At 45.6% G+C, this 26,201-nt stretch overlaps 1 protein-coding gene across 1 annotated transcript in view; it reads left to right on the forward strand.

The window, feature by feature from the left end:
- The window catches only part of PNPLA1 (patatin like phospholipase domain containing 1), a 56,244-nt gene extending 32,794 nt beyond the window's left edge, over positions 1-23,450 (forward strand). Inside the window, exons 6-10 of the mRNA XM_043907301.1 lie at positions 12,456-13,022; positions 16,009-16,087; positions 17,215-17,340; positions 21,183-21,288; positions 21,986-23,450. Of these exons, the coding sequence (XP_043763236.1) occupies positions 12,456-13,022; positions 16,009-16,087; positions 17,215-17,340; positions 21,183-21,288; positions 21,986-22,036 (929 nt within the window). The 3' untranslated portion in view covers positions 22,037-23,450. The remainder of the gene's footprint in view (positions 1-12,455; positions 13,023-16,008; positions 16,088-17,214; positions 17,341-21,182; positions 21,289-21,985) is intronic.
- The last annotated feature ends 2,751 nt before the right edge of the window (positions 23,451-26,201 follow it).

The following is a 26,201-nucleotide window of genomic DNA, read 5'->3' on the forward strand; positions in this document are numbered from 1 at the left end:
TTTTTCTATGATCCAGCGGATGTTGGCAATTTGATTTCTGGTTCCTCTGCCTTTTCTAAATCCAGCTTGAACATCTCAGTTCACGTACCGCTGAAGCCTAGGTTGGAGAATTCTGAGCATTACTTTGCTAGCATGTGAGATGAGTGTAATTGTGTGGTAGTTTGAACATTCTTTGGCATTGCTTTTCTTTGATATTGGAATGAAAACAGACCTTTTCCAGTCCTGTGGCCACTGCTGAGTTTTCCAGATTTGCTGGCCTATTGAGTGCAGCCCTTTCACAGCCTAATCTTTTAGGATTTGAAATAGCTCAACTGGAATTCCATCACCTCCACTAGCTTTGTTCATAGTGATGCTTCCTAAGACCACTTGACTTTGCACTCCAGAATGTCTGGCTCCAGGTGAGTGATCGCGCCATCTTGGTTATCTGGGTCATTAAGACCTTTTCTGTATAGTTCTTTTGTGTATTCTTGCCACCTCTTCTTAATATCTTCTGCTTTTGTTAGGTCCATACCATCTCTGTCCTTTATTGAGCCCATCTTTGCATGAAATGTCCCCTTGGTATCTCTAATTTTTTTGAAGAGATCTCTAGTCTTTCCCATTCTATTGTTTTCCTCTATTTCTTTGCACTGATCACTGAGAAAGGCTTTCTTATCCTTGCTATTCTTTGGAACTCTGCATTCACATGGATATATCTTTCCTTTTCTCCTTTGCCTTTCGCTTCTCTTCTTTTCTCAGCTATTTGTAAGGTCTCCTCGGACAACCATTCTGCCTTTTTGCATTTCTTTTTCTTGGGGATGGTCTTTCTCCCTGTCTCCTGTGCCGTGTTTTGAACTGCATCCATTGTTCTTCAGGCAGTCTATCTATCCAATCTAATCCCTTGAATCTATTTGTCACTTCCACTGTATAATCGTAAGGGATTTGATTTAGGTCATACCTGAATGGTCTAGTGCTTTTCCCTACTTTCTTCAGTTTAAGTCTGTATTTTGTGATAAGGAGTTCATGATCTGAGCCACAATCAGCTCCTGGTCTTGTTTTTGCTGACTGTATAGAGCTTCTCCATTTTTGGCTGCAAAGAATATAATCAACCTGATTTCAGTATTGACCATCTGGTGATATCCATGTATAGAGTCGTCTCTTGTGTTGCTAGAAGAGGGTGTTTGCTATGACCAGTGAGTTCTCTTGGCAAAACTCTATTAGCCTTTGCCCTGCCTCATTTTGTGCTCCAAGGCCAAACTTGCCTGTTACTCCAGGTATCTCTTGACTTCCTACTTTTGCATTCCAGTCCCCTATGATGAAAAGGAGATCTTTTTTTGGTGTTAGTTCTAGAAGGTCTTGTATGTCTTCATAGAACTGTTCAATTTCAGCTTCTTCATTCAAGTCTGTGCCCCAGCCATTAATGCCGAAGAAGCTGAAGTTGAATGGTTCTGCAGATATCTGCAGAATATCTCAAAGATATTTTTGTGTGTATCCCTTGATGGGAAACATGACCTTGCCCCAAGGCTGCTCTTGGCTGTTTCTCCTTGGTTTCCCAATCCCTCCCTTCCCTAATTAACAACTGCTTGAACCTGCCCACTTGAACTCAGGGAAGGTTGAGGAGGCTGAATGAAGGCTGTTTCCTATAATCAAAGAAATAGGGGACACAGTAAGACTTTGTGCCTACGAGCTCCGCAGGGCCCTGTGGAATCATGGTGACCTTTTTCTGTATGTAGTTTAAATGATGTGTGTTTTAGGAGTGAGATTAATAGATTGAATGTGGTTTTTCTTCTCCCTAGGATATATGCATTTAAAAACTTTTTTCTCCAAAATTGCCTCCTGCTTTCCCAACCTTCCTCTGTCCTGAATCTACTTTCTCCTGGGTCCTTTCTCCCAGCTAGGAGGATGGGGAGCAGGGTGGAGAGAATGTGGGCTCTGGAAGCAAGCGGCTCTGGGCCAGGACCCCCATCCCCCGAGCTGTGTGAGCTCCAGGAAATCACTCCACCTCTCTGAGTCTTGGTTCCTAATCTGTAAGAAGGGCTTAGATCCTGGTTCTCGACACACCAGCTGGGTGACCTTGAGTAAGTAATTCACCTCCTGGGGCCTGTTTCTCATCTGTACAAGGTGGCTGGTGGTGGACCGGATCTCCACGTTTTACTCCTAGCCATGGTCAATCCAGTCCACTGCCTGCTCTGACCTCAGAGACAGGCCCCTCCTCTCACCTCTCTGCAGAACCTCTCGGCAGACAGATGCCTCCTGACCCCGATTGTCCTCTGACAACTCCTCCATCCTCCGCATTTGCACAGGGGACAGCTGGGAAGCTGAACCGCAAGTATCCAAAAGGAGGACCACCTGAAGGATGTGTGGTGGGGAAGATGAGGCCTCACCTCCAGAGCCCCAGGAACAGGAGGGTCTGGCTAGGGCCTGGGCTCCTTCCCACTGCCAACTGGGGGTCCCTCCATTCTTTCCTCAGTGATGGTGTATGCTGAGGACTTGGGGTTTGGGGATCCCCTGTTTGGTTCTCGGATCTTGGAGCAGACACCAATTCCCTGCTGCAGGAAATCCGCCTACAGCTCAGATGGCAGCCTGGCTACCTGGCTGCCTCCATACCTGTCTCTCCCTTAGAATTCTCCCTTATCTCCCTCTCAGGGCAAGCCCCAGGGAGAGATACAAAGTGGATTGTTAAGCATCTCTCATCTCCCCTGTTTCTCAGGAGCCCCCTATTTCACCCTCTGGAGGAACCCCGTGACTCCTCACCCTTCCCCCTTCCACCCTTAGCTGGTTGGGACATTCTCACAGGTGTGAATGGTGGTCTTAAACCCAAGGATGAAACTCTAATAGTAGCGTTGCAGCCATCCACTCCTGAATTGGGGACAGTATATGCAGGATGGCAGATTTTCCCCAATGGCCCTGGAATCACTCCAAGTAGGAACAGACACAACTCATAAGGGAGATAATGTCTCATGCCAGCTGCCAGCTGTTTTTGCTTCCTCTCCCAACTTGCCAGGGTGTGCATGGCTTTCTGAGTGCAAGCTTCAGCTCCAGCACCTAAACCCTCTTGGGTTTGATGGGACTGGAGTTTTCTCCTGGCACCAGATGCAGGCAGGAAATACTGACATATCCTGAGAAACTGTGGTTGGTGCCCAGAGCTACACTCTCTTAATCCCCACCTACCATCTGGGAGCAGAAATCGGAAGTCTGCTCCAGCCTCCTGCCTGTTTTCTGAAAGGGGGTCAGCTCCGGCAGGAAGCCACACCCGCAAGGTGTCACCCTCAACTCCTCAGCTCACATCCTGGCATCCTCAGTCTCCTCCTTCCTAAAGGCTCACACTGAGTTAATTATTTCTGCCACCAGGTGAGCCTCCCTCTCCACCCCTGGCCTCCCCTGGCAGTTGCCTTCTGCCAAAACAAAGGGCACTGCTTGCTGGCACCCTTCAAAATCCGCCTTCCCCACACAGATGCCTGGACATGGGTGCTGAGTGAGACAGGAGCTCAGAAGTGGCCACGTTTGAAATATCTGTCCCATACCCAAGCATGCCCGGCCAGGCTGATCTTCCTACCTCTCTTCCTCCCGCTCACAGTTGGATAGGTTTTCACACACACACCTGTGAAACCAGCACTGCAATCAAGACTGGGAACAATCCATCAAGCCCCATTTCCTCATGCCATTTTGGGATCTCTCCCACCTTCCCTCATCCCCCCACCCTCAAGCAAACCTTGATGTCTTTCTGTCATTATATATCAATTTTCATTTTTAGATTTTTTTTTTTTTGATAGATGTAGTCTTATAGTATGAATTCTTTTTTGTCTGCTTTTTTTCACTCAGCATGATTATTCTGAGATTCATCCGTGTCATTGCTTGGTATAAATAGTTCATTCCCATTTGCATTCTAATCAACTGTGTGAAAATACCACAGTTCATTTATCCATTCACCCTTTAATGGGCATATAGGTTGTACCCAAATTGGGGCTGTTATGAATAAAGCTGCTATGTACATTTCCCGGGTTTCCCAGGTGGCACTAGTGGTAAAGAACCTGCCTGCCAATACAGCAGAATATAAGAGACATGGGTTTGATCCCTGGGTCAGGAAGATCCCCTGGAGGAAGGCATGGCAACCCACTCCAGTGTTCTTGCCTAGAGAATCCCATGGACAGAGGAGCCTGGCAGGCTATGGCCCACAGGGTTGCAAAGAGTTGGACATGACTGAAGCGACTTGGCATGCATGCATGTATACATTTCAGGCTTGAGTTTCTGTATGGACAAAAGCTTTTATTTCTCTTGGGTAAATACACAGGAGTGGAATGACCAGATCATATGGTGGAGGTATGTTTAATATATAATGTATGTATGCAAATATATGTATAATATATACTATTTTAATATAAAATATAATGTATAAAATAGTAGTAAAACACACATAACATAAAATGTATCATCTTAACCGGTATAAATGTACAATTCAGTAGTGTTAAACATACATTGTTGTACAACCAGTCTCCTGAACGTTTCCATCTTGAAAAACTAAAAGTCTATCCCCATTAACCAACTCCCCATTTCCCCCTTCCCCTAGGCCCTGACAATCACCATTCTATTTCTATGAGTTTGAATACTTTAGATACCTCATGTCAGTGGAATTGTAATAGTATTTGTCTTTTTGTGACTGGTTTATTTCATGTATAATGTCCTCAAGATTCAGGCATGTTGTAGCATGTGACAGGATTTCCTTCCTTAAGGCTAGAGAATATAGACCATGAATATAGACCAAATTTTCTTTATCTATTCATTTATCAATGGACATTTGGGTTGCTTCCACCTCTTGGCTATTGTGAATAATACTGCAAGGAACATGGGTGTGCAGATATCTCTTTGAGATCCTGTTTTCAATTCTTTTAGATATGTATAGACTGAGACACATACCCAGAATGTATGTTCGACTTTTTAAAAAGTTGGCAAATTATCTTCCAAAGTGATTGTATCGTTTTACATTCCCAACTATGTATGAGAATTCCAGTTTCTCCACATTCTCACCAACACTTGGTATGGTCAATCTCTTTTATTTTTTGTGTTTTTAAAAAAATATTTATTTGGCTGCACTGGATCTTAGTTGCAGCATGTAGAATCTCTTAGTTGCGGCATTTGAATTCACCTGTGGTATGTGGGATCTAGCTCCCTGACCACAGGTTGAACTTGGACCCCTGCATTGGGAGTGTGGAATCTGAGCCACTGGATTCCCAGCCACTGGAAGTTTCCTGGTCAGTTTTTTTAATATTAGCCATTCTAATAGGTGTGTTGTGGTATCTTATTGTGATTTTAATCGGCATTTCCTTAATGACTAATAATATTTAACATCTTTTCATTTGATAATTAGTTGTTCAAGTATATTCTTTGGTGAAGTGTCTGTTCAACTCTTCTGCCCAATTTCCCCCTATACCTTTATTGGTTAAGCTTTATTTTTTTGAATTGTTTTAGATTTACAGGAAAAATGTGAAAATAGTACAGAGAGTTTCCATATACCCCACATTTAGGTTTCCCTATTATTTTATGTCTCACACTGGTTAGATACTATAGCATAGTACATAAATCATTTGGTACGTATTATGGCATATTGTTTATAATTAATGAACCAATATTGATAAACTGTTACTAACTGAAGCCCATTCTTTATTCAGACTTCCTTAGTTTTTACCTAATGTCCTTTTTCTGACCCAGTATCCCATCCAGGATCCCAAGTCACATCTAGCTGTGCTGTCTCCTCAGGCTCCTCTTATCTGTCACAGTCGCTCAGACTCTCCTTGTTTTTAATGACCTGTGTACTTTGGCCATCTGATGCAAAGAACTGACTCATTTGAAAAGACCCTGATGGTGGGGAAAATTGAAGGCAAGAGGAGAAGGGGATGACGGTTGGATGGCATCACTGACTGAGTGGACATGGTTTGAGTAAGCTCCGGGAGTTGGTGATGGACAGGGAGGCCTGGCGTGCTGCGGTTCATGGGGTCACAAAGAGTTGGACACAACTGAATGACTGAACTGAACTGTGCTGTACTTAGTCGCTCAGTCGTGTCTGACACTTTGCAACCCCACGGACTGTAGCCCGCCAGGCTCCTCTGTCCCCTCGGATCCTCCACACAAGAACACTGGAGTGGGTTGCCATGCCCTCCTCCAGGGGATCTTCCCAACCCAGGGTTTGAAACCAGGCCTCCTGCATTGCAGGCGGATTCTTTACCTGTTGAGCCACCAGAGAAGCCCAAGAATCCTGGAGTGGGTAGCCTATCCCTTCTCCAGGGGATCTTCCTGACCCAGAAATTGAATCGGGGTCTCCTGTATGGCAGGCAGATTCTTTACCAGCTGAGCTACCAGGGAAGCCCTTTTAATGAACTACTGGCCAGATATTTTGTAGGATGTCCCTCAGTTGGGGTTTGCTTGAAGTTTTTTCTCATGATTAGACTGGGGTTGTGGATTTGGGGGAGGAAGACAACTGATGCAAAGTGCCTTTCTCATCACATTGTATCGAGGATACGTGCTGCCTACATGACTATCACTGAGGACACTGGCCCTGGTCACATGGCTGAGGTCGTATTTCTGGTGTCTCCACTCTAAAGTTATTCTTTCTCCTTTTCATACCGTACTCTTTGGAAGGAAGTCACTATGCAAAGCCCACATGCAAGGAGTAGATTATTTTCCACTTCTTTAAGGGCCGAAATATCTACTGAAATTATTGGGAATTCTGCATGAGAGATTTGTCTCTTTCTTCCCCATTGACTTACCTATTCAATCGTCTATTTATTCAGTATGGACTCTTGAGTACTTATTTTTTACTGTGAATTATTATTCAGTCCTACTTTATTTATTTTGTTAGTCAAATTGTTCCAATTTTGACCACTAGGAGCCCTTTCAATTGGCTCTTTGCCCATTTACAAAATGGAATTGGTTGTTTTCTTATTAAGAGCTTTTATATGTTCTCTATAAATGCCCTTTTTCAGAAATACTATATGCAAATACTTTCTCCCAGTCCATGATTTCTCTACCCAACTCCTTAAGAGTGTCTTCTGAAAAGGAGAATTTTTTTATTTCAGTAGGGTCCATATTAATTTTTATCCTTTGTGGATCATGCTTTTGGTGTCTTTATCTAAGAAATCTTTGCCTCATTCAAGATTACAAAATATCTCTCTCCTTTGTTTTCTTCTAGGGAATTTTTAATATTTTAAAATACAAAGGTTTTATTATTAAAAACCAAATAACTGAGTCATGGTGAACTCAGTTCAATTATTTTAGGCAGTTACAGTGTACAAGGAGATTAACATTTACCAGTAAGAAAAACAGGTATAGGCAATTAATTTCTTAGAGACATTAGTGATTGGAAGGAGTCTAGGGAAAAGGAAATGTTCAGTCTGTAAAAGAAAACAAACAAAAAAAAATGACCCCCAAATTAAATAGAGCTATTTTTGCAATTTTATTAAAAATTCAGTGTTTTAATAATTAGATGAAAAAGGATATGTGCCCTCCAAAAAGTCACTCCACTTGCACTAAAAGACTTGATTCTTTTTTTTCCTAGTAGAGCAATATTTCTTTTTATTTTTTAATTGAAGTATAATTAGAGATATAATTGACACAGAGCATTATATTAGTGTCAGGTGTACAGATGATGATTAAAAATTTGTGTATGTTGCAAAACGACCCTCACAAAAAGTCTAGTTACAAGGGAGGTGGGAGGGGGGATCGGGATGGGGAACACATGTAAATCCATGGCTGATTCATGTCAATGTATGGCAAAAACCACTACAATATTGTAAAGTAATTAGCCTCCAACTAATAAAAATAAATGGGGGGGGGGAAATCTAGTTACTTCCATCACTACACAGAGTTATAAAAAACCTTTTTTTTCTTGTGATGGGATTTTTTTTTTTTTTTTTTTTTTTAGTGGAGTGCAGTTTATTACACCGGCAGGCCCAAGGCAGAGTCTCCTCTTAGCCAAGGACCCCGACCAGCATTTGTGAAAATCTTTTATACCCCATGTGTCCAAACCCACTACCCCAATTCCCTTGAGACTTACATAAACAAAGGAAGGGTAAATACAACTACAATAACCCCATCATTCACGGGTTATGTGTTCAAACAGTCAATAATCAATAAGCCCGCAGTTACATTCCAAATAGTTAATAACTGATAGGGTGATTAGTGTCTGTTCTTCAAGATTCCCCTGCCCAGAGGGGGGTCTTATCCTTCCATTGTCATTCCCACAGGCGCTAAGCACAGAGTTCAGAGTCCACTGGAGAGGTGGCCGCGCACGATCAGCACAGACAGGCCTGAGATGGAGTCCAGGCCCTGTGAATTCCTTCTTCATTCCCCCCTCTTGATGCTCTTAGTTTCCATAACGAGCATCATTTATTGAGATATATTGTACCTTAGCCCTCCTGCCACCCACATGAGAGAATGCTATCAACCTCTGGGTTACAAAATTCACAAGGCATTGTAGGAAGCAGGGTCCACAAAGCAGTATGATCAAGATTACTACAACAACAGTTCATTAGACATGGCTTTCACTTGATTTTGCATATCCTCCAAGGCAGCAGATACATCTTCAGACAGGTCAGGGATGTACACACCATTCGCCAAAGTCCCTCCTTGGGCTGCTGTGAGTATGTCTAATGCCATCCTATTTTGAATTACTGCCTTCCTCATCTGAATCTGTTCTTCGTTCAAAGCTTGAATGGCTTTAGTACTGTCTAAGAGGGCCTGTTTAATGAAATTAGTTAAGGCCTCTACCTTAACCATGATATCCGTTGTCCCTACAGAGGGTATAAACAAGGCAGCAAGATAGTCATACCATTGGAACACAGATCGTGTCCATCTTGCATGCAGATAAGGCAGGTTTACTGGAGGCTGGTGTAGGCTAGGCTTAATTCTGCCATGGGCGAAAGCAAATCCTAATGTGCAACGCCCCACCCAGCCAACTGGTAACCATGGCCATAAGTTAAGCCCACAGAGCCACTGGGTCCCACTGGGGGCTACCCAGCGGATTCCAGGATTATATTTCCAGTCAGAACCGGGCCACTGAGCAGACTGATTGGGGTGATAGGTAACTTCCAAGATTTGTTTACTTTGTTCAGGGGACAAATAACAATTCTTTTGGGTCTAGGGGATGGTCTCCAAATCCAACTTTCTGTTCTTTTTGTTCCCAGCAAATAGTAGCAGGGGCAATCAACTGTCCTTTCTCAGGAGTCATCCAGAAATATTCATCCCAGACCTGGTAGTATTGCTCAAGGCACCGGGAGTCCTGTCCCCCTTTTGTAAGGGAGCCCTTTTCCTCTTTAATTCTCACATATGAGGTATAAGCCTTTGTTATCTCCGTAAGGCTGGTGTTCATGTTAAATGTAACCCTATGTCCCTGGCCCATTGATGGCTTCTTCTAACACCAGAGGGCAAAGAAAGGTTATGGTTGGTGAGAGAGAGGAAAGTTCCTTTCTGTTGTTAAAGTCCCCATAACGGAGTGACGATACCCACCAGGGGAGTCTGTCTATTACTGACAGGGACTCTACGAACTCCGGGAAAGCTGGCTGTTGCAGAAACTTCACCTGGCCCTGGATCGGGCATTAAGGCGGCCTCCGGTCCTGGTGAAGCACTGGGAGGCAGGCGTGTCATTATCCAGCATGGGGGAGGGGTCAGGTCATCCCCGTCCAAATCCTGTAGAATTTCCTTTTTTATCATCAGTCAATTTTTGTGCCATTAATATTTTTCCCTTTCCCTTCTGGATACAGAACCTTGTCCAAGTAGGAGGGTCTCGAGCTAACCCTAGCCATGAGTCAATAGATGGATATTGATCCAGGTGTCCTGGCTCTCCTGTGACTTTAAGTTCACGGTGTTCTCTGGTGGCCATCCTGCTCCCATAGGGGTCCATTCGACCTCACAGAGTATGTGGAGGCAGTTAGGCTTCATCTTCACCCCATAGTCTCCTCCTAATCCCTTCTTTAAATTTTTAATCATGCACTCCAATACAGTTGCCTTAGATTCACTTTCCCCCATCTTGCTTACCTTCTCGGACCTTCTTCTACTTTTCCTTTTCGTTCTGTCTACGAAGTTCTCAGTACCCTATGTACTTCTGACATTTCCACTCAGTGACACTTAAATTGCCATTCTGCCTCCTTCCTAATTGGGGCGAGAAGAGCCTTACCTGCCAGACCCCAGAGGGAGAAGTGGGATCGGCGTGTCTTTACCTGCCAGTCAGCATAGCTGAACCAGAACATCACATGGTCCAAGACTGTTTCTCCCTTAAAGTCCATTCTGCCTTGGTGGGCTTGATCAGAAACACAGATGGGTTAAATATCCCATGTCCCAGGCCATCTCCGGAAAAGCCAATTCATACTCACTTCTGTATCCCCCTCCTTCTAGCCTAACAATTCCGAGGGGGTCAAGAATTTCACAGCAGACGGGACACCTCCTGGGGGAGGGCAGAATACGAGCATACAAGGACCAGTTTCCTATCCTAAAAATCCCCTGGCGATCGCTTGGTAATAATATTCCCCGAGACAGCGTGGACACACCTCCTAAATGACCTTCACAAATTTCCTTCCTAAACCCTGGCACGCTCGTCGACCTGTGTACCAAGCAATCGCCACCTGCCTATTCCAGGCTCCTGTGGGTCCCCGCTCCTTCTGGTCCCTCCCAGGGGGGTGATCAGGCCCCCTCTTCCACCCTGCTGGGTGGGCTCCTCCTCACCTGAGCGCTCAGTTCCCCTGCTGCCGTTCACTACCTGCCAAAGCAAAGAAACCAGGCTTTGAAAGGCTGAATTCTTCCAGAGGGGCGAGGCGCCTTCCCCCCTCTAGGAGATTCAAGCCACAAAGCCTCGGGGTGGCCTCAAATGAGACCTGTCTCCTCAAAGTGAGGAGTTTCCCGGCCAATGCACCAAATGTTATAGCCACGCTTTCCGGGAAACAGACTCACTCAGAAGGACAATGCAGATAGTGGAGTGCAGTTTATTACGCCGGCGGGCCCAAGGCAGAGTCTCCTCTTAGCCAAGGACCGATGGGAATTTTTAAGATCTACTCTCTTAGCAACTTTCAAATATTCAATACAGTATTGTTAATACTAACTCTAGTCACCAGATTGTACATTCCATCCTGTGACTTATTTATTTTATAACTAGAAGTTTGTACCTTTCGACCCCTTTCACCCATTTCACTCACTCCCCACCGTTCTTCATTCTTTCTTTCATTTATCATTTCATTTATTCATTTATTTATTTATTTCATTATTATTTGTTTATTCATTCATTCATTCATTTATTATTCATTTATCATTTATTTATTTATCATTTCATTTTTTCATTCTTTCATTCTTTTATTCTTTCTTTCATTCATTCTTTTAGGTTTTCATTTGCGTCTGTGATCTATCTTTTAAGTTAATTTTTTTATAAGGTACAAGATATAAATCTAAGTTCTTTATAAAAAATGGGTATCATATTATTAGATATCATATTATTATTTACATGATATCATGTTGAGATATCATATCATTATTTAGCTATCATATTATTCCAGCATTGTTTGTCGAAAAGACTTTGCTTTCTCCGTTGAAATAACTTTGCATCTTGGACTAAAATCAGTTGTCTATGTATGTCATGGGTCTGTTTCTGGACCTTCTGTTTTGTACCATTGATAGATTTACCCATCTTTATGTCAGTACCATACTGTCTTGATCATTATAGCTTTATAATAAATCTTGAAAGCAGGTAGTCTTAGTTCTCCAGCTTTTGTTCTGTTTTCAAAGTTGTTTTTGTTATTCTAGGTCCTTTGTATTTTCATATGAATTTTTTAAATGGCTTGTGAATTTCTACACCGAAAGCAATCACATTATATTTTTCTTGTCAACTTACTCTCTCATCCTCTGCAATTACCACCTCAAACCTTCTGCTCCTGACCTCCAGTCTTCTACTCTACCTGGCTTCCTACTTCACAGACAAAACCAAAGCCATCAGAGGGGAGTTCTCTCGACATTGTGCCACCAAATATACAGACTCACCTTTCCCTGACCCTTCTTAGCATATGTCTAGAGCTCACCCACCCACCTGGGCTCAGATCCCATTCCTGTCTCAGAATTCTCCAATTTTTCATCATTCCCCCTCTCTCTGCAACCTCCATCTCTCCACTGGGTCCTTACCAGCAATGTTTAAATCTACCCCAGCCTTCTATCAATACACAATCACTCAATATAAATTCAAGTAAGTAAAGAAAGGCTGTTGAAAAGCACTAATCCAGGAATTCCCTGGTGGCCCAGGGTTAGAATTCTGGGCTTTCTCCACCATGGCTGGGTTCAATCCTTGGCCAGGGAACAGATCCCTCTAGACACAAGGCAAAAGCAAAACAAAAACAATGACAAGCACTCATCCTGTTTATGAAAATAATTTGGGAAACCATTCTTTGCAAACACCATGCTGACGTCAGGGGTTAGAAATGCCACCTGTGACCCCATGCTGTTGTTTTTCCTAGATGCTGCTTATCTTAATTCTCCTTCCAAGAGAGTGATTTTCCCCCGGGTAGAAGTGTACTGCCAGATAGAACTCGCCCTTGGCAACGAGTGTCCTGAACGCTGTCAACCGAGCCTCCAAAGAGAGTCGGCCAGGCCAGAAGAACCCAGACAACTTCATACACAGTGGGCTCCCAAAGGGGATGGAAAGGGTAGCTGCAGTCCACCTCTGTCCCCACCCCTGCAGGCACCCGAATCCACAGGTGACTGGCCTGTGGAGTCACCTGTTTCATCACCTGCATTGCCAGCAGCCTCATCACCATCACGCTCTCCAGCGGACTTGCCACCTGCGTCACTTCCAGCTGTGCACTTACTCCCCAGCTCAACACCTGGGCTGTCACCTGTATCACCATCACAGCAGATACAACCGACTGGATCTCCACCCCAGTCCCCACCGCCCCAGGCATCTGCGTCACCCAGGCCATGCCTGGGGCCTTCCACTGTGCGGGCACCTCCAACGCCGCCCCGATCTTCTTCAGCATCACCTGCACAGCCACCTGCGGAGGCACTGGGCCCAGAACAGCCCCAAGGTATGGACCCTTCTGGCCTCTCTCAGCTGCCTCACATCCGGAGCCCACTGGCAAGTGTGTGACGATGTGGTAGCTAATAGCCATTGCTTTGGAGGGGTGCACTGGTGAAGTTAGTTAGCCCTTAGCTTTAATAGCTCTGCTGGTTACGAGGAGAGGCCACCATGAGAGGGCAGTGTACTTGGCTTTTTGTTTTCTCCTTTAGTCTGTGCATACATCGCTTCATTAGTGTCCGACTCTTTGCGACCCTAGGGACCATAACCTGCCAGGCTCCTCCGTCCATGGGATTCTCCAGGCAAGAATATTGGAATGGGTTGCCATTCCCTCCTCTAGGGGATCTTCCCGACCCAGGGATCAAACCTGTGTCTCTTACATCTCCTGCATCAGCAGGCAGGTTCTTTACGACTAGTTCCTGTCTAGTGATTCTCAAAGTGCGGTCCCCAACCAGCAGGAATAGCACCACCTGAGGACTTGTTAGAAATAAAAATTCTCAAGTCCTACCACATACCTACTAAATCAACAATTCTAGGGGTGGGATCCAGCTGTCTGCATTTTTTACCAGCCCTCCCAGTTCTTTCACCCTCTCACGTTTGAGAACTGCTCCTCTCGTAGATTTTTATTGGGAAAGCCACTGTGCCAGGGCAGCGGCACTCGAAGAGCGGTCTGTGGACCAGTGCCAGTCTCTGAATTATTGTTACTTGTGCACAATGAAATGAGTGCAGAAAGTGAGAGCAAGCATTTCGAAACGTTTATAGCAATAAGATAGAGCCCTGACGTTCAAGAGTTTCGTCATTTTCCCACTAGTTCATCTGTAATGTATTTTACCAAAGTACTAGTCCATTATGGATTGTGAATATGATTTTTAGAAATTGGTTCTTCAGTACAGGTAGTCTGAGAAGCACCTCTCTGGGGGCTTCAAAGATGAACTGTTCTCAATTCCTCACTCTCAGGAAATCTCCCTTCCGACAGAGGGAAGGGCATGGATGCTAACTTCAAAAATACAAGAAGAAATTCTTAAGTACTGTGTGAGCAACAAAAACAGTGTTGAGGGTACTTACAGAGAAAAAGATCACCTCTCTCTGGGGGGAAATAAGGAAGGCTTCTCGGAGGTGAGGGGTCACTTGAAAGGGGCAGGATATTGACAACTGTGGTTTGTGGGATCTGATGGAGTAGAAAGAATGTTTCAGATTTTGTTTATTCCAGAGGTCTGGGTGCAGAGAAGGAGGGCACAAGACACATTCAGCATGAAGAGGACACCTGTTTGGCTCTGTAGGTGGTCTGGGTGGGGACCAAGGGAGAGAGGTCCAAGGGATGGAATCAGGCCAGGCTGTAGGGTCTTCATGGTCCATTGGTAGGGCTTTCATAGTTTTTATGATAAACAGCAGCACAGGTTAGCAAGGCTTCCTTCTCTGTGATTCTGCCCCAGGTCACGTGTGACCCCCTCCTTTTTCTGGAGTAAGTTCACTTTGTCCTTTTTTTTTCTTTCTCTCTTTGGGAATAGGTTCATTTTGCCTTTTATTTTGTTTTTGTTTTCTTGTCTTCCTTTCCTTTTTTTTTTTTTTTTGGAATAGGTTCATTTTGATTCTTTTAATCTTGAGACAAAAATACCAGAACATTAAGGGTCAGAAAGTTGTTCAAAGTGTTTCACTTGCTCTCTTATTCCCGGTTAAATGAAATGCATTTATTTTATGTTATCACATCAGTGCTTAAAGCCAGCCATCTTCAGGGGCCTGAACAATCATGGGTCCGGAGTTGGCATTCCTCACTCGTATAGGGGGTTGGCAGAGGGTACAGCTAGCCCGATGGTTTTCCACTACAGACAATATTATCCCTGGGAGACATTTGGCAGTCCCTGGAGACATTTTTGGTTGTCACCTGGTGGGAAACACCTAGTCAGGAGAAGCCAGGGATGCTGCTAAACATCCTACAACGCCCAACCCTTACACCAAAGACTTGCCTGGCCAGTGGTGTCAGCAGTACTCAAGAGGGTCGAGAAGCCCTGCTGGGTCTCAGCAGTGACATCTGAGGCCATCAGGGGGAGTTGGACAGAGTGCTGCCCCCAGAGGTTCATGTTATTTGTTGTTTTGCCATGTTATTGTTGGGGTGGGAATGTTGCAGAAAGTCCTGGGAAAAATCCATAAACAAAGGAACCACAAATAGATCTGGGGAAGTGAGGGACAGCCAGCAGGTCCCCAGATGAAAGGTCTCCAAGTTCCTTAGATAGACGAACATGCTAACTTATTCCATATTATTATTATTTACATGTGTTACATAATTACACCTTAATATTCATGTATTATATATCCCCATACTCATCGGAAACATGTAAAGAGCTTACTTAAGAATAGTGGCCATGGAGGAGGAAATGGCAACCCACTCCAGTATTCTTGCCTAGAGAATCCCACGGACAGAGGAGTCCATGGGGTCGCAAAAAAGAAGAAAAAAAAGAAAAAAAGAAAAAAAAAAAAGAATAGTGGCCATGATGGGACTTCCCTGGTGGTCCAGTGGTTAAGACGCCATGCTTCCAATGCGTGGGAAGTGGATTTGATCCCTGATCAGGGGAACAAAAATCCCACATGGCCGCAGCATGGCCAAAAAATTTGAAAAGAATACTGGTCATGAAATGATTTGTATTTCCTATTCCAGTAAAGAAGACAAAAAAACATTACAGATAGCAGATGATGGAAGGTTCAGGCCCCTGTGGGGGATTTTCTTGAAAACTTTCCCTAACACAACGGGCTGCTTTTGGGGAGAGAATTGTTGATAATATTACGTCAAGGGTTAGCTTCAGGCCTTCCCGCAGAGGCTGCTGCCCTGGATCTCAATCAAATCCCCAAATATAGTTCTGGTCCCAAATACGAGAATTTAAGAAAAAGAGTTTCTAAACATTCTCACTTTCTTCTTATTGTTATTTCAAAAATGACTAAGTACTCCTCCTCCCCGTCCCCATCTCACTCATGTCTTCTGTATTTTTATTTTTTGGCTGTAGCTCCCTTTGCCTCTTCAAATTCGAAAAGCACCGTGCCTCTGGCTAATGTGAAGGAAAGCACCAGCAAACCTCACGCAGTGTGAGTGTCTCCTTGATTGGGGACAGTTTCTTTCCTTCTGCTGGGGAGGGGGCCCAGCTAAATGATACTTTCCATCTCTTTAGCTGCCTGGGGATCCTCTTCTGGATGTGATTACAGACCACTACCTCCCTTCTTTTTCCAGTGGGGGCACACGGGGACGTGAGTCTATTCCTGCCGACAGCGGCATTCCCAGTCCCTGCTCTGCACACTGGGGCGTGTACCTCCTCTGGATGCGGTGGGGGAATGTGCGCCCTTCCTCATACCTGACTCTCTGGGGGTGTCTCAGGTCAAGAGAGCTGGCAGGCCTGCTGCACCCTAGCCTTGGGTGGGTCCCGCACAGTATAAATGAAGGGGACTCTACCCCAAATCTCCCTTAAACCAAATTATTTTCTAACAGCATAAGAAGGGGGCTTATACTGCTATGTTGCAGATTGTCTCCAGAAAATCTTCTTTCATAATGCACATCAATTGTCTGGGTTGTGTAACATGTGCTCAGTCGTTATCCTTGCAGCTATTACGAGAGGGCCGGGGAAACTTTTTTTTTTAACCTCTCTGGGAATCACAATACCCAGACTCCCTTGCTGACTGAATGCCAGTGGGGTTGGTCGGTGAAGGCACCAGCAGGAGATCAGAGAGTAAATCAGGGTGTTTCTGTTCACCAACCTCATCCCTCCCCTCCTTGGGGTAGCTCTGGCAGTGGCTGAGTTTTCCTATGGCCACAGTCAGAGAAAAGGGCCCAAGGCACTTTTATTTTTTATATTCTCACTTGGTATCATACCCAGGATATTAAAACATACCTGCTTCTCACATTAAGTATAGTTTAAATTATAAAATTTTTGGAAAAAGTTTACATACATAATTTTGTGCTTGGGCATAAATTATGCATTTTGTTCATGTGATAGCTTACTTTATTGCATTGACGTGTAACTGTATAAAAGTTTGAGTTTCATTTGACTAGTGGGTATGATGTTACTTAGATAAACATTCATTGATTACAAAGTAAAATTCACTGGGGAACTCTGATGTTCAGCCAGGGTTGAGAATCATAACATTGGTGTGTCTGTCTACCTTCTGAGCTGGAGTGGAGCCCTGTCATTAACCAACCATCACTCCATCTCTTTGTCCAGGGAGAGCCCTGCTGAAGAGTCCAACTGGGTGAGCAAGGTGTTCAAGAAGAACAAACAAAAGGCAAGCGGCCCCAGAAAAGGCTCCTTAAGACATCCACGGACCAAGACAACAGGCTGCAAAGCGCAGTGAGCATGATCAATGTTTCTAATCCCACAGAAAGGGAGCGGTCTGCAGGAAGATGATAGGGGTAGTGAGGGGGGTCAGTAAGGATCAGGATGAGGATCTGGGCTTCAGAGTTGGATGCACCCAACATAAAATCCCTGCTCAGCCACAGTCTTACCCAGGGAGCGTGCTTAGGACTCTTGGTCTTTCTGAGCCTCTATCTCCTGATCTGTAAAAGAGGGCTAATACCAACTTGTAAGGCTGTTGTGAGGGTTTAACTAGGTCAACTGTGTAACTTGCTTCACAGAGTGCAAGATGTGTAATAGAAGTCAATAATTAGTAGATATTATGGTTATAACTCCTAGAAGTGAACAACTACTTCTTAGCTTCTGAATAGAACTCTACTTAAAGAAGATGGTTCTTTGGGACACTAGTCCACCTGCTAGTCCAGGTGTAACTAGTCCACTAACCCACTAGTCCATCTGCTATCTTCTAGAATAAAGTTGTCCACTAGTCTGCTAGTCCACTAGTCCATCTGCTATCTTCTGGAATAAAGTTGCTATTCCTTGTCCCATGCTAAAGTCACTTTAGTCGTGTCTGACTCTTCGTGATCCTATGGACTCTAGCCTGCCAGACTCCTCTGTCCATGGAATTCTCTAGGCAAGAATACTGGAGTGGGTTGCCATGCCCTTCTCCAGGGGATCTTCCCAAGCCAAGAATCAAACCCATGTCTCTTCTATCTCCTACTTTGGCAGACAGGTTCTTTACCACTAGCACCACCTAGGAAGCCCATTCCTTATCCCAGAGTGGGGAAAAAAGAACAGTTCTTAAAAACCCGACAGGTGGGTGATCATGTGACTCACCATGTAGAGTTCCTAACTGTTGCCAACCTACAGCTAAAAGTCCTGACCAGTGTAGGCCTGCTTCTAATTGCTTTTGACGCTATTAGATTGTTTTGGTTTAATTAGTCAAACTTTATTGAGCACCTACTAAATGCCATGGGGTCACAAAGAGCCAGACACAACTGAGCAACTAAGCCCAGCACAAATGCCAAGTGCTCTTCCAGGTTCTGGGGAAATCAAGGGTGAATTCAGGGATCTCCTTGGTGGTCCAGTGGTTAGGACTCCAAGGTCCCAAAGCAGGGGCCACGCCTTCAGTCCTTGGTCAGGGAAGCTCTGCATGCTGCAGGGCATAGCCAAAAAAAAAAAAAAGATATTGGCTGATACAGCCAATAATGTCTGCCATGGCAGTATAAGGGACTTCTCCGGTGGTCCAGTGGTTAAGACTCTGTGCTCTCAGTGCAGGGGGCACAGGTTCAGTCCCTGGTCAGGGAACTAAGTTCCTGCATGCCTCATGGTGTGGCCGAAGAAAAGCAAGATAAATTCAACTTGATCCCCAACTTTGAAGATTTACCCCAAAGTTTGATTTACATGGGTTTGATCCTTGGGTTGGGAAGATCCCCTGGAGAAGGAAATGGCAACCCACTCCAGTATTCTTGCCTGGGAAATTCCATGGACAGAGGAGCCTGGTGGGTTACAGTCCATGAGACTGCAAAAGAGTTGGATGTGACCGAGCAACTGGGTGCACCGTGAGGGTGCAGGACCCACAGGGCGGTCGCTGGCTTCTGGACCTTATGGTCAGCGCAGCCTGGAATGGGCACTCTGTTCCTTGGTCTCCATCCTCAACACTTCCCTGACCTTTGAGTCTGTCTCTAGGCGCTCAGGGTCAGGTGCGGTCATGAGGATGTAGGAAGGTCTGCCTTGGGTGTGGGGAGCTTCCCTGCAGCTGGGGTGCTCTCTGGGAGCCCGGTTCAGACTTGGCTCTTTGACTCCAGAGCCACACCTCTTCCCGTGCTCAGAAGAGCGGGAACCGTGCACTTCAGCCAGAGCTACCTTGGTTGATAAACTTCTAGGAATCAAGGTGTTGTACAAAGAAGGAGGATGTGATAGAAATAAACAAAACGATTTTCATAAGCTGTGGGAAACCTTGTTGTCAGTGAGTCACACATCCTGTGTGTGGTGTTCCTTTATAGAACAAGTCATGAAACTACTGGGAGGCAATATACCAATTGATCTTAAGCAATTCCTTGCAGATTTATTGCTTTGAATTTCAAAGACAAGGTTAGGGGACAGAGCGGGGGAAATATGTATATGTATATATAAGGCGTAGAAAAGTAGAAGTGATCCAGGAAGAGGAAAGAACTGTGCCGAAACTACAGTCACAAGAGACACTGGCTAGTGGATGTCCCCACATCCACTGGCTCGTCCTGGGGAAACTCCTGGTCTCCTGGCAGAGGAAAGAGTCTAGAATAAAAGCTCAGGATAGATGTTCTATGTATTACTCTGGATGTGTCTGTGTATGTTTTAAATCAAACGTTCAATCTATACTCTGACATGGGTTGTGTTAGTCAGTTATTGCTGCTTTGATAATGCTGTATGTAACAAACAACACTCTCCCCTGCACCGCCCGGGCCAAGATCTCGGTGGAATACAAAACAAACATTTTACTTTTCTCTTTCACAGGTCTGTGAATTGGCTAGGATAGCTCTGCCTAGGCTTACAGCTTGGGGTCAAGTCTGTCCCTGTCCCTTTTATTCAGGACCAGCAGTAATGCCAGACATGCTCTTCTCCTAGAGCATGGCTAGATAGATGTGTCGGCCTGGCTTTCCTCTGCTGGCTCATTTCTCCTCTAGTAAAAGTTCAGTGGTCATCTGACTCAGGATGTGTAACTGGCCTCAAAGTAGAAATACAGATTAAGGAACTGAAATACTGCCTACAGGCTACAGATGGAAAGAAGGAGATCCGTCTTACTGATTGCTACTCACATCCTTCTTTTTTTTTAATATTTATTTATTTTTGACTGTACTGGATCTTTGTTGCTGTGTGTGGGCTTTCTCTGCTTGCAGCAAGCGGGGGCAACTCTCTAGTTGCAGTGCACAGGCTTCTCACTGTGGTAGCTTCTCCTGTGGAGCATGGGCTCAAGGCACTCAGAGTTCAGTTGTTGTGGCTCCTGGGCGCTAGAGTTTGGGCTCAGTTCTTGAAGTGCACCGACTTCGTTGCTCTGCAGTATGTGGGATCTTCCCAGACCAGGGATCAAACCTGTGTCCTCTGCACAGGCAAGCAGGTTCTTAACCACAGACCAAATCTGTCAGACTCCCCAAATTTCCACTATGAGAGAACCCTTCCTTTGAGTTACTATGGAACCTCCCCCTATTCAAAGGTAAATTTATACATTGGAAATCAATTATAATCCAATGAAAACTTTTCATTAGGTGAATTAAATAATAGCTAAAACTTACATAGTAGTTATTTTATTCCGAACACTGTGGCACAGACAGGTTAAGTACAAGCCCAAAGTTACACAGTCGGTAGATGGCAGAGCCAGGATCTGAATCCAGAACATCTGTCACCAGGATTTTGATGTTAACCACTAAGTGGTCCAGCCTCCAGGGTAGAAGGAGCACTGGAGTGAGAGTCAGAAGTCACAGGGCGTGGTGTAGCTCCTCCCTGTGGGCAGGAGAGGCCTGGAGATGCACTCGGACATGTGGCAAGGGGTAGGGCAGTCTGGCTTGGGCGCCATGCTAAAGAGGTTGAACTTCGTCTGTGTTGCTGGGGAGTCGTGAGAGGATTTAAACAACAGAATGACATAGTCAGATTTGAAACTTATCCAGGGATATCCAGGTCCACATCCCAGCATTTCTCCAAGATGAGTTCTGCAGGTGTCTCCCTGCTATTTCCCGGAGAGGGCAAGTGACTGGCTCAGGGTCACGCAGCAAGTGGAGGAGGGCTTGGAAATCCGGATTCCCAGTTTCCCCCCTTTGGTCTCATTTCCCCTCACATGTGCTTCCTTGGCTTCTCACATCCAGGTCTGCCCCCTGCCCACTTGACTTCTCTCTGATCTCCACCTCCGAGACAGTTTGGGTCGCCTGCAGGCCTCATCCCAGCCGGATCCAGGAATACAGCTGCCCTGAGGTGTGGAGCTCCCCAGGGTGTCCCTGGGGGCCAGACACTGCTGGTCCTGTGCCAGGATGCTGCGGTGACCTCTGAGCTCCGTCAGCCCATCTTTCCTTCTGCCCCCACCTGCCTCTTCCTGGTCCCGGTCAAGGCCAACCCTAGCCTGTAGAATGCCTTGTGCACCAAGAATAGAGCACCCTGTCCTTGAGAACTTGACTGCCACCTGCTGGAAAGTTGCCATAACATGCTGATTTTTTTTTGAACAATTGATGACCGACTACTTGAAAACTATATGAAGGACATACAACATAAGTATGTCTGTGAAGTGCCTACCCTTTTGCACTGGCAGTGTATCTTTGTGCAGTGTGGAGTCCACACAACTGTACTCAGCATACTGGAGACCACTCTACCTCCTCCTGAAAAACCAAATATCAACCAGACTTTTGTAAGTCACAAAATATGGCAAACACGCTTTCACCAACTCCTGCTTTGCAAATGGGATTCTGCTTTTGCAGAAGACCACTTGTATCACAAAGTAAACCCTCGAACTGGCTTTTGATACAAATTGAGATTTCCTATTTCCACATATCAGTGTGGCTATTTGCCCAGGATGCCCAAAGCATATGAAGCTGTGAGCAGTGTTCTCGGTGGATATAAGCGGAGGGAAGTACTAGATTTGGGACTTGCAGATGATGGATTTGTGTCCTTTTTCTAGGAAACTGTGAGCCGAGAGAGGAAACTTGAGCTGAAACGGGAGAGAACCTGACGGCTGCGAGGCTGAACCTTCTCCTCACTGTTCTCAGACACCCTCCTCTCACCCCAGGCCTTGCAAGGACCAGGGTCCCACCCACTACCAGGCCTGTTGGGGCAGAGAGTCCTGCTTCCTCCAGGCAAGAGCCTCCTTGTCTAAACACCCACCCAGCTTCCCTGGGGTCCTTCCGCTACTCTGCTCTGGACAGACAGATGGACGTCAGTACAGACAGACACTAAGAGTGGGCAGCACAGCCTCCTCCCAGGCAGCTGGGCTCTGAGTCCTCCTCCCAACCCAGCCTGAGTTTGCTTCTTCGAGATCCTCGTTCCTCCCCCAGGAGTTCATCCACAGGGCAAAACTGTTGGGGGTCAGGCAGAGCTGAGCCATGGACACCCTTTCCTGTTTCCTGCGGTGTCAAGAGACCACATCTTCCTCTGCTGTTTGTTTTTTGTTCACACAATACACAAAAGGCTTGACCTGGAACCAGCGGACTCCATCTCGGCCACTCATGGGAATCCCCTGGAGGCGCTGACCTGGCAAGAAGCCTTTACCAGCTTTTACCCCGGGGATTATTGGTGCAACTGGGGGGAGCGGGCGGCCCTGGCCTTCCCCAAGTTGCGCTGTGCTGACAGAGGAAATGGGAGGTCGTGTGTGCCCTCCCCTCCCCTTTCCCCGCCCAGATGAGGGCAGACTCTGTCTGCTGTTCACACCTCAGAAAGAGGCCTTTAACTTTGATTTTTGCAGCCTGTCCAGGAAAAAAAAAAATTAACTCACTGCTTGTGGATAAGTTCTGGCTCCAGCTAGACCCAGTAAGAAAAAACAGGCTGTCCACAGGGCTCAGATGCATGTGCTTAACAAATCCTAGAATGGAAATCCTAGAAGACTAGGTGGAAGACAGCCCTGCACTGTGGCCCGTGAGAAGGACACATGCAAATTTAAGCCCAGGTGGGTGGGAGGCTTTGGCATGGAGGCGGGTGGAACCTACATTGAACAGGACCATGTGAGCAAACAAGAGTTCACACACATCCTCTTCAGACGGATCTACCTGGAGGAACCTAAGTGTCCCTTTGAGAGGCCTGAGAGGAACCAAAGCTCAGGTGTTCCAGCATCCACTGCCTTCTCCAGGTCTGCAGCCCAGACCAGTCAAGGGAGGAGCCTGGGGAGTCAGGTGGAGCGGCCCTGCTGCCTTCGGTCCTTTGCCTGAAAAGGTCTTGCTGTTTGCAAGTGACTGTGTGCCCAGAGGCCCTGAGACATGTGAGCCAGGGGAGAGAGGGTTTCAATCTTGCACAACTCAGGAATGCTTATTCCCTGGTGTGAAAAGGAGAACTGAATATAATATTAACTATTGCTATAACTCAAAGCCTGTATTTGAGCCCAGATGCTCTGAGGGAGTTAGAGAATTGTTCTTGCCTGTGTTCCAGGGTGGCCAGAAAAAAAAAAAAGATACAGGACTCCTTGTTAAATTTTAATTTCAGATAAACAATGAAGAATTACCTCATGTAAGGGTACCCCCAGCATTGCAATTATTTGTTGTCTATCTGAGGTTCAGATTTAACTGGGCCACCCATATTTCTTCCTTGCTAATTTTGGCAGCCCTAATAGTTCCTCTCTTCTTTTTATGTTTTGGGGAAAAAAAAAAAAACCAGCAACAGGAATGGGTTGTGTTTTGAAATCAGAAAGTGTCATTGGTGCCAAGGCCAGAACACTTGCTAATTTTCCAAACAAGCATATCTGTGTGATGTCTACAGCGTAGCACCCCTGCAGCCCAGCTAACACCCAAACTCAGCCAGTTCTCTGCTGACCCCCTTACCCCATTATCTCTGGGTTTGTTTTTTGTGGAGTTATTTGGTGTTTTGTTTTGTTTTGTTTTGCCACCCTGCTCGCACAGGATTTTAGTTCCCTGAGCAGAGATTGAACCTGCGCCCTTGGCAGTGAAGTTGGAGTCCTCACCACTGAACTACCAGAGAATTCCCACCATTATCTCTGACCCACCCAGTTAGCCTCCTGACTTGTCAGGACACTAAGGGGTTAGTTAATTATGATGTTCTGTTATCACTTGCCCACCTTTCAAAAGTCTTTCAAAGCAGCAGGGTCTCCCATGCACCTCAGTGCTCTTGAGGCCTCCACGGTGAGTGGAGGGAACACCGCCCTCAGACCATGTCCCACGGTCCTCTATTCCTCTTGGCACAAAATTGGCACCGCAGCCAGTGAGGGCTGTGAGCGTCCCGAGGGCAGGGGTTGTGTCTTGCGTCTGTGGATTTCAGAGCTGGCATTAGACCTAACACATAGTAAGTGCTCGATAAACATTGGTTGACGGTGGGCGGGCACTACAGCGGCTCTGAGAACAGCGTCCTTGGTGGTTCTGCCTGTAGCCTTCTGGGTGACCTGGAACACTCCCAGCCTCAGCGTCCTCGTCCGTGAGACGATAGTAGTGCTGCTGTCTCCTGCCCTTCTCAGAGCATGAAGGCACACCCTCAAGAGCCGGGGAAAGGAAACTTACTTTTGAAAGAAGACAAGCTATGCATACAAGTTCCCTTTCCTCGGGTTGCTGCTGGAAGAACTCATGTGTTATCTGAGACAGGGGAAAGGAGGCTTTAGACAGCTTTCAATGGAGACCACATTTTCTGGACCAAAAACCAGGCACTGTATTCTGTCCATTTTTATCCTGGTTTGAGTGCCCGAGTTTGGGTACCAGAGTTTAGGAATCATTAAGACAGATGATGCAGCATTAGGACTGGCCCAGATTTTCCTGGACATACAATTCACTGTCACCTTAAGAATCACAGGGTTAAAAAAAAAAAAAAAAGAATCACAGGGTTGTAGAATGGAAGTTGTAGAATGTCTGGAAGGCAAGAGTCTTATCTCTAAGGTCATCAGCCTGAAGGCAGCTGGATTAAAACCCAGGTCACCTGATGCTCAGGCCAGGACACCTTTTTTTTTTTGGTACCACAAGGATGATCGCATCTGGACAGGGCCGCCAGGCAGGGAAAAGGAGGCAGCCCCCCACAACCTTGCAGGCTCTGGACTGGCCTAGACATGGCAGGTGGCTCCATCTTGCCTCCATGGTGAATAAGCCAATCCAAGTCAGACTTCTGTGCAAATCAGTTTCTTTATTTGCTCAAATAACACAGTACAAAAATGAGACTCAGATGCCAGCATCGGAAACTCATACCAAATACTTACATAACTTAAAGAACATCATTCCAAATAAGAAACTCTGTACAGAAGGTGCCTGACCCTCTTCTCAAAACTGATTCTGATCTTTCACATTTTAGTGTTATGTTCCTGAACACTGCCTAAAATGAATCCATAAAATAAATAAACCTCCCCCACTTCTTGGGAGCAGCAATAACACTAAATGACTTTCAGAATCTAAAACTTTGCCTCACGTTTGAGGCCAGTCCCTGCTAAGTGCCCAAGTCTCTCTGCCCTTGGCTTCTCCCCCTCCTCAGCTCTACCCTATGGGGCTTGTCACAACATCAACACATCAAGACAGTGTCCACCAAGGATAACAAGGATGGGTTGGCCATCCAGGTTTTAACACCCTCTCCCCGATGGCCATGCATTATGAACGAGGGCTGTGTTCATAGCCCTGTCAGGCAAGCATGCAGATAATAGACACACAGCAAGTTGCCTGACTGAGCCAAGCTGTTGGAACTGTTGAGCTGTGTAGAAGACAAAACCTTGCCTTGGTGCGAAAACAAAAAGGAGACCATTTCTCAAGATACTTTTCTGCCATCAGCTGGAAAATCATCATCATAAATCTATAAATCCACAATGTCTCAGAAGTCAATAGCACTTCCTGCAATTTGGTGGTCTTGAGCAGTGCACACTCATGCAACCATCCCTGGCAATCTAGCTTGAAGCCCTCCCCCATTTCCTGAAAACTACGCAGATTGTAACTATCATAAGAATAGCAACTTACATAGACACGGCACTATGTAATTTCAGAACACTTTGTGTTGATTTTCTTAGTGACTTTTGGCAAATCCCCACGATTGAACCCCATTCAATTTCCAAATTTACTTTTGAATATCATTGCATGAATTATTTGGACTTCCCAAGTGGCTCAGTGGTAAAGAATTTGCCTTGCCAATGGAAGAGACGCAAGTTTGATCTCCAGGTCAGGAAGATGCCCTGGAGGAGGAAATGGTAACCCACTCCAGTGTTCTTGCCTGGA

This window comes from Cervus elaphus, chromosome 7 (genome assembly GCF_910594005.1).
Source record: "Cervus elaphus chromosome 7, mCerEla1.1, whole genome shotgun sequence".
NCBI lineage: Eukaryota > Metazoa > Chordata > Mammalia > Artiodactyla > Cervidae > Cervus > Cervus elaphus.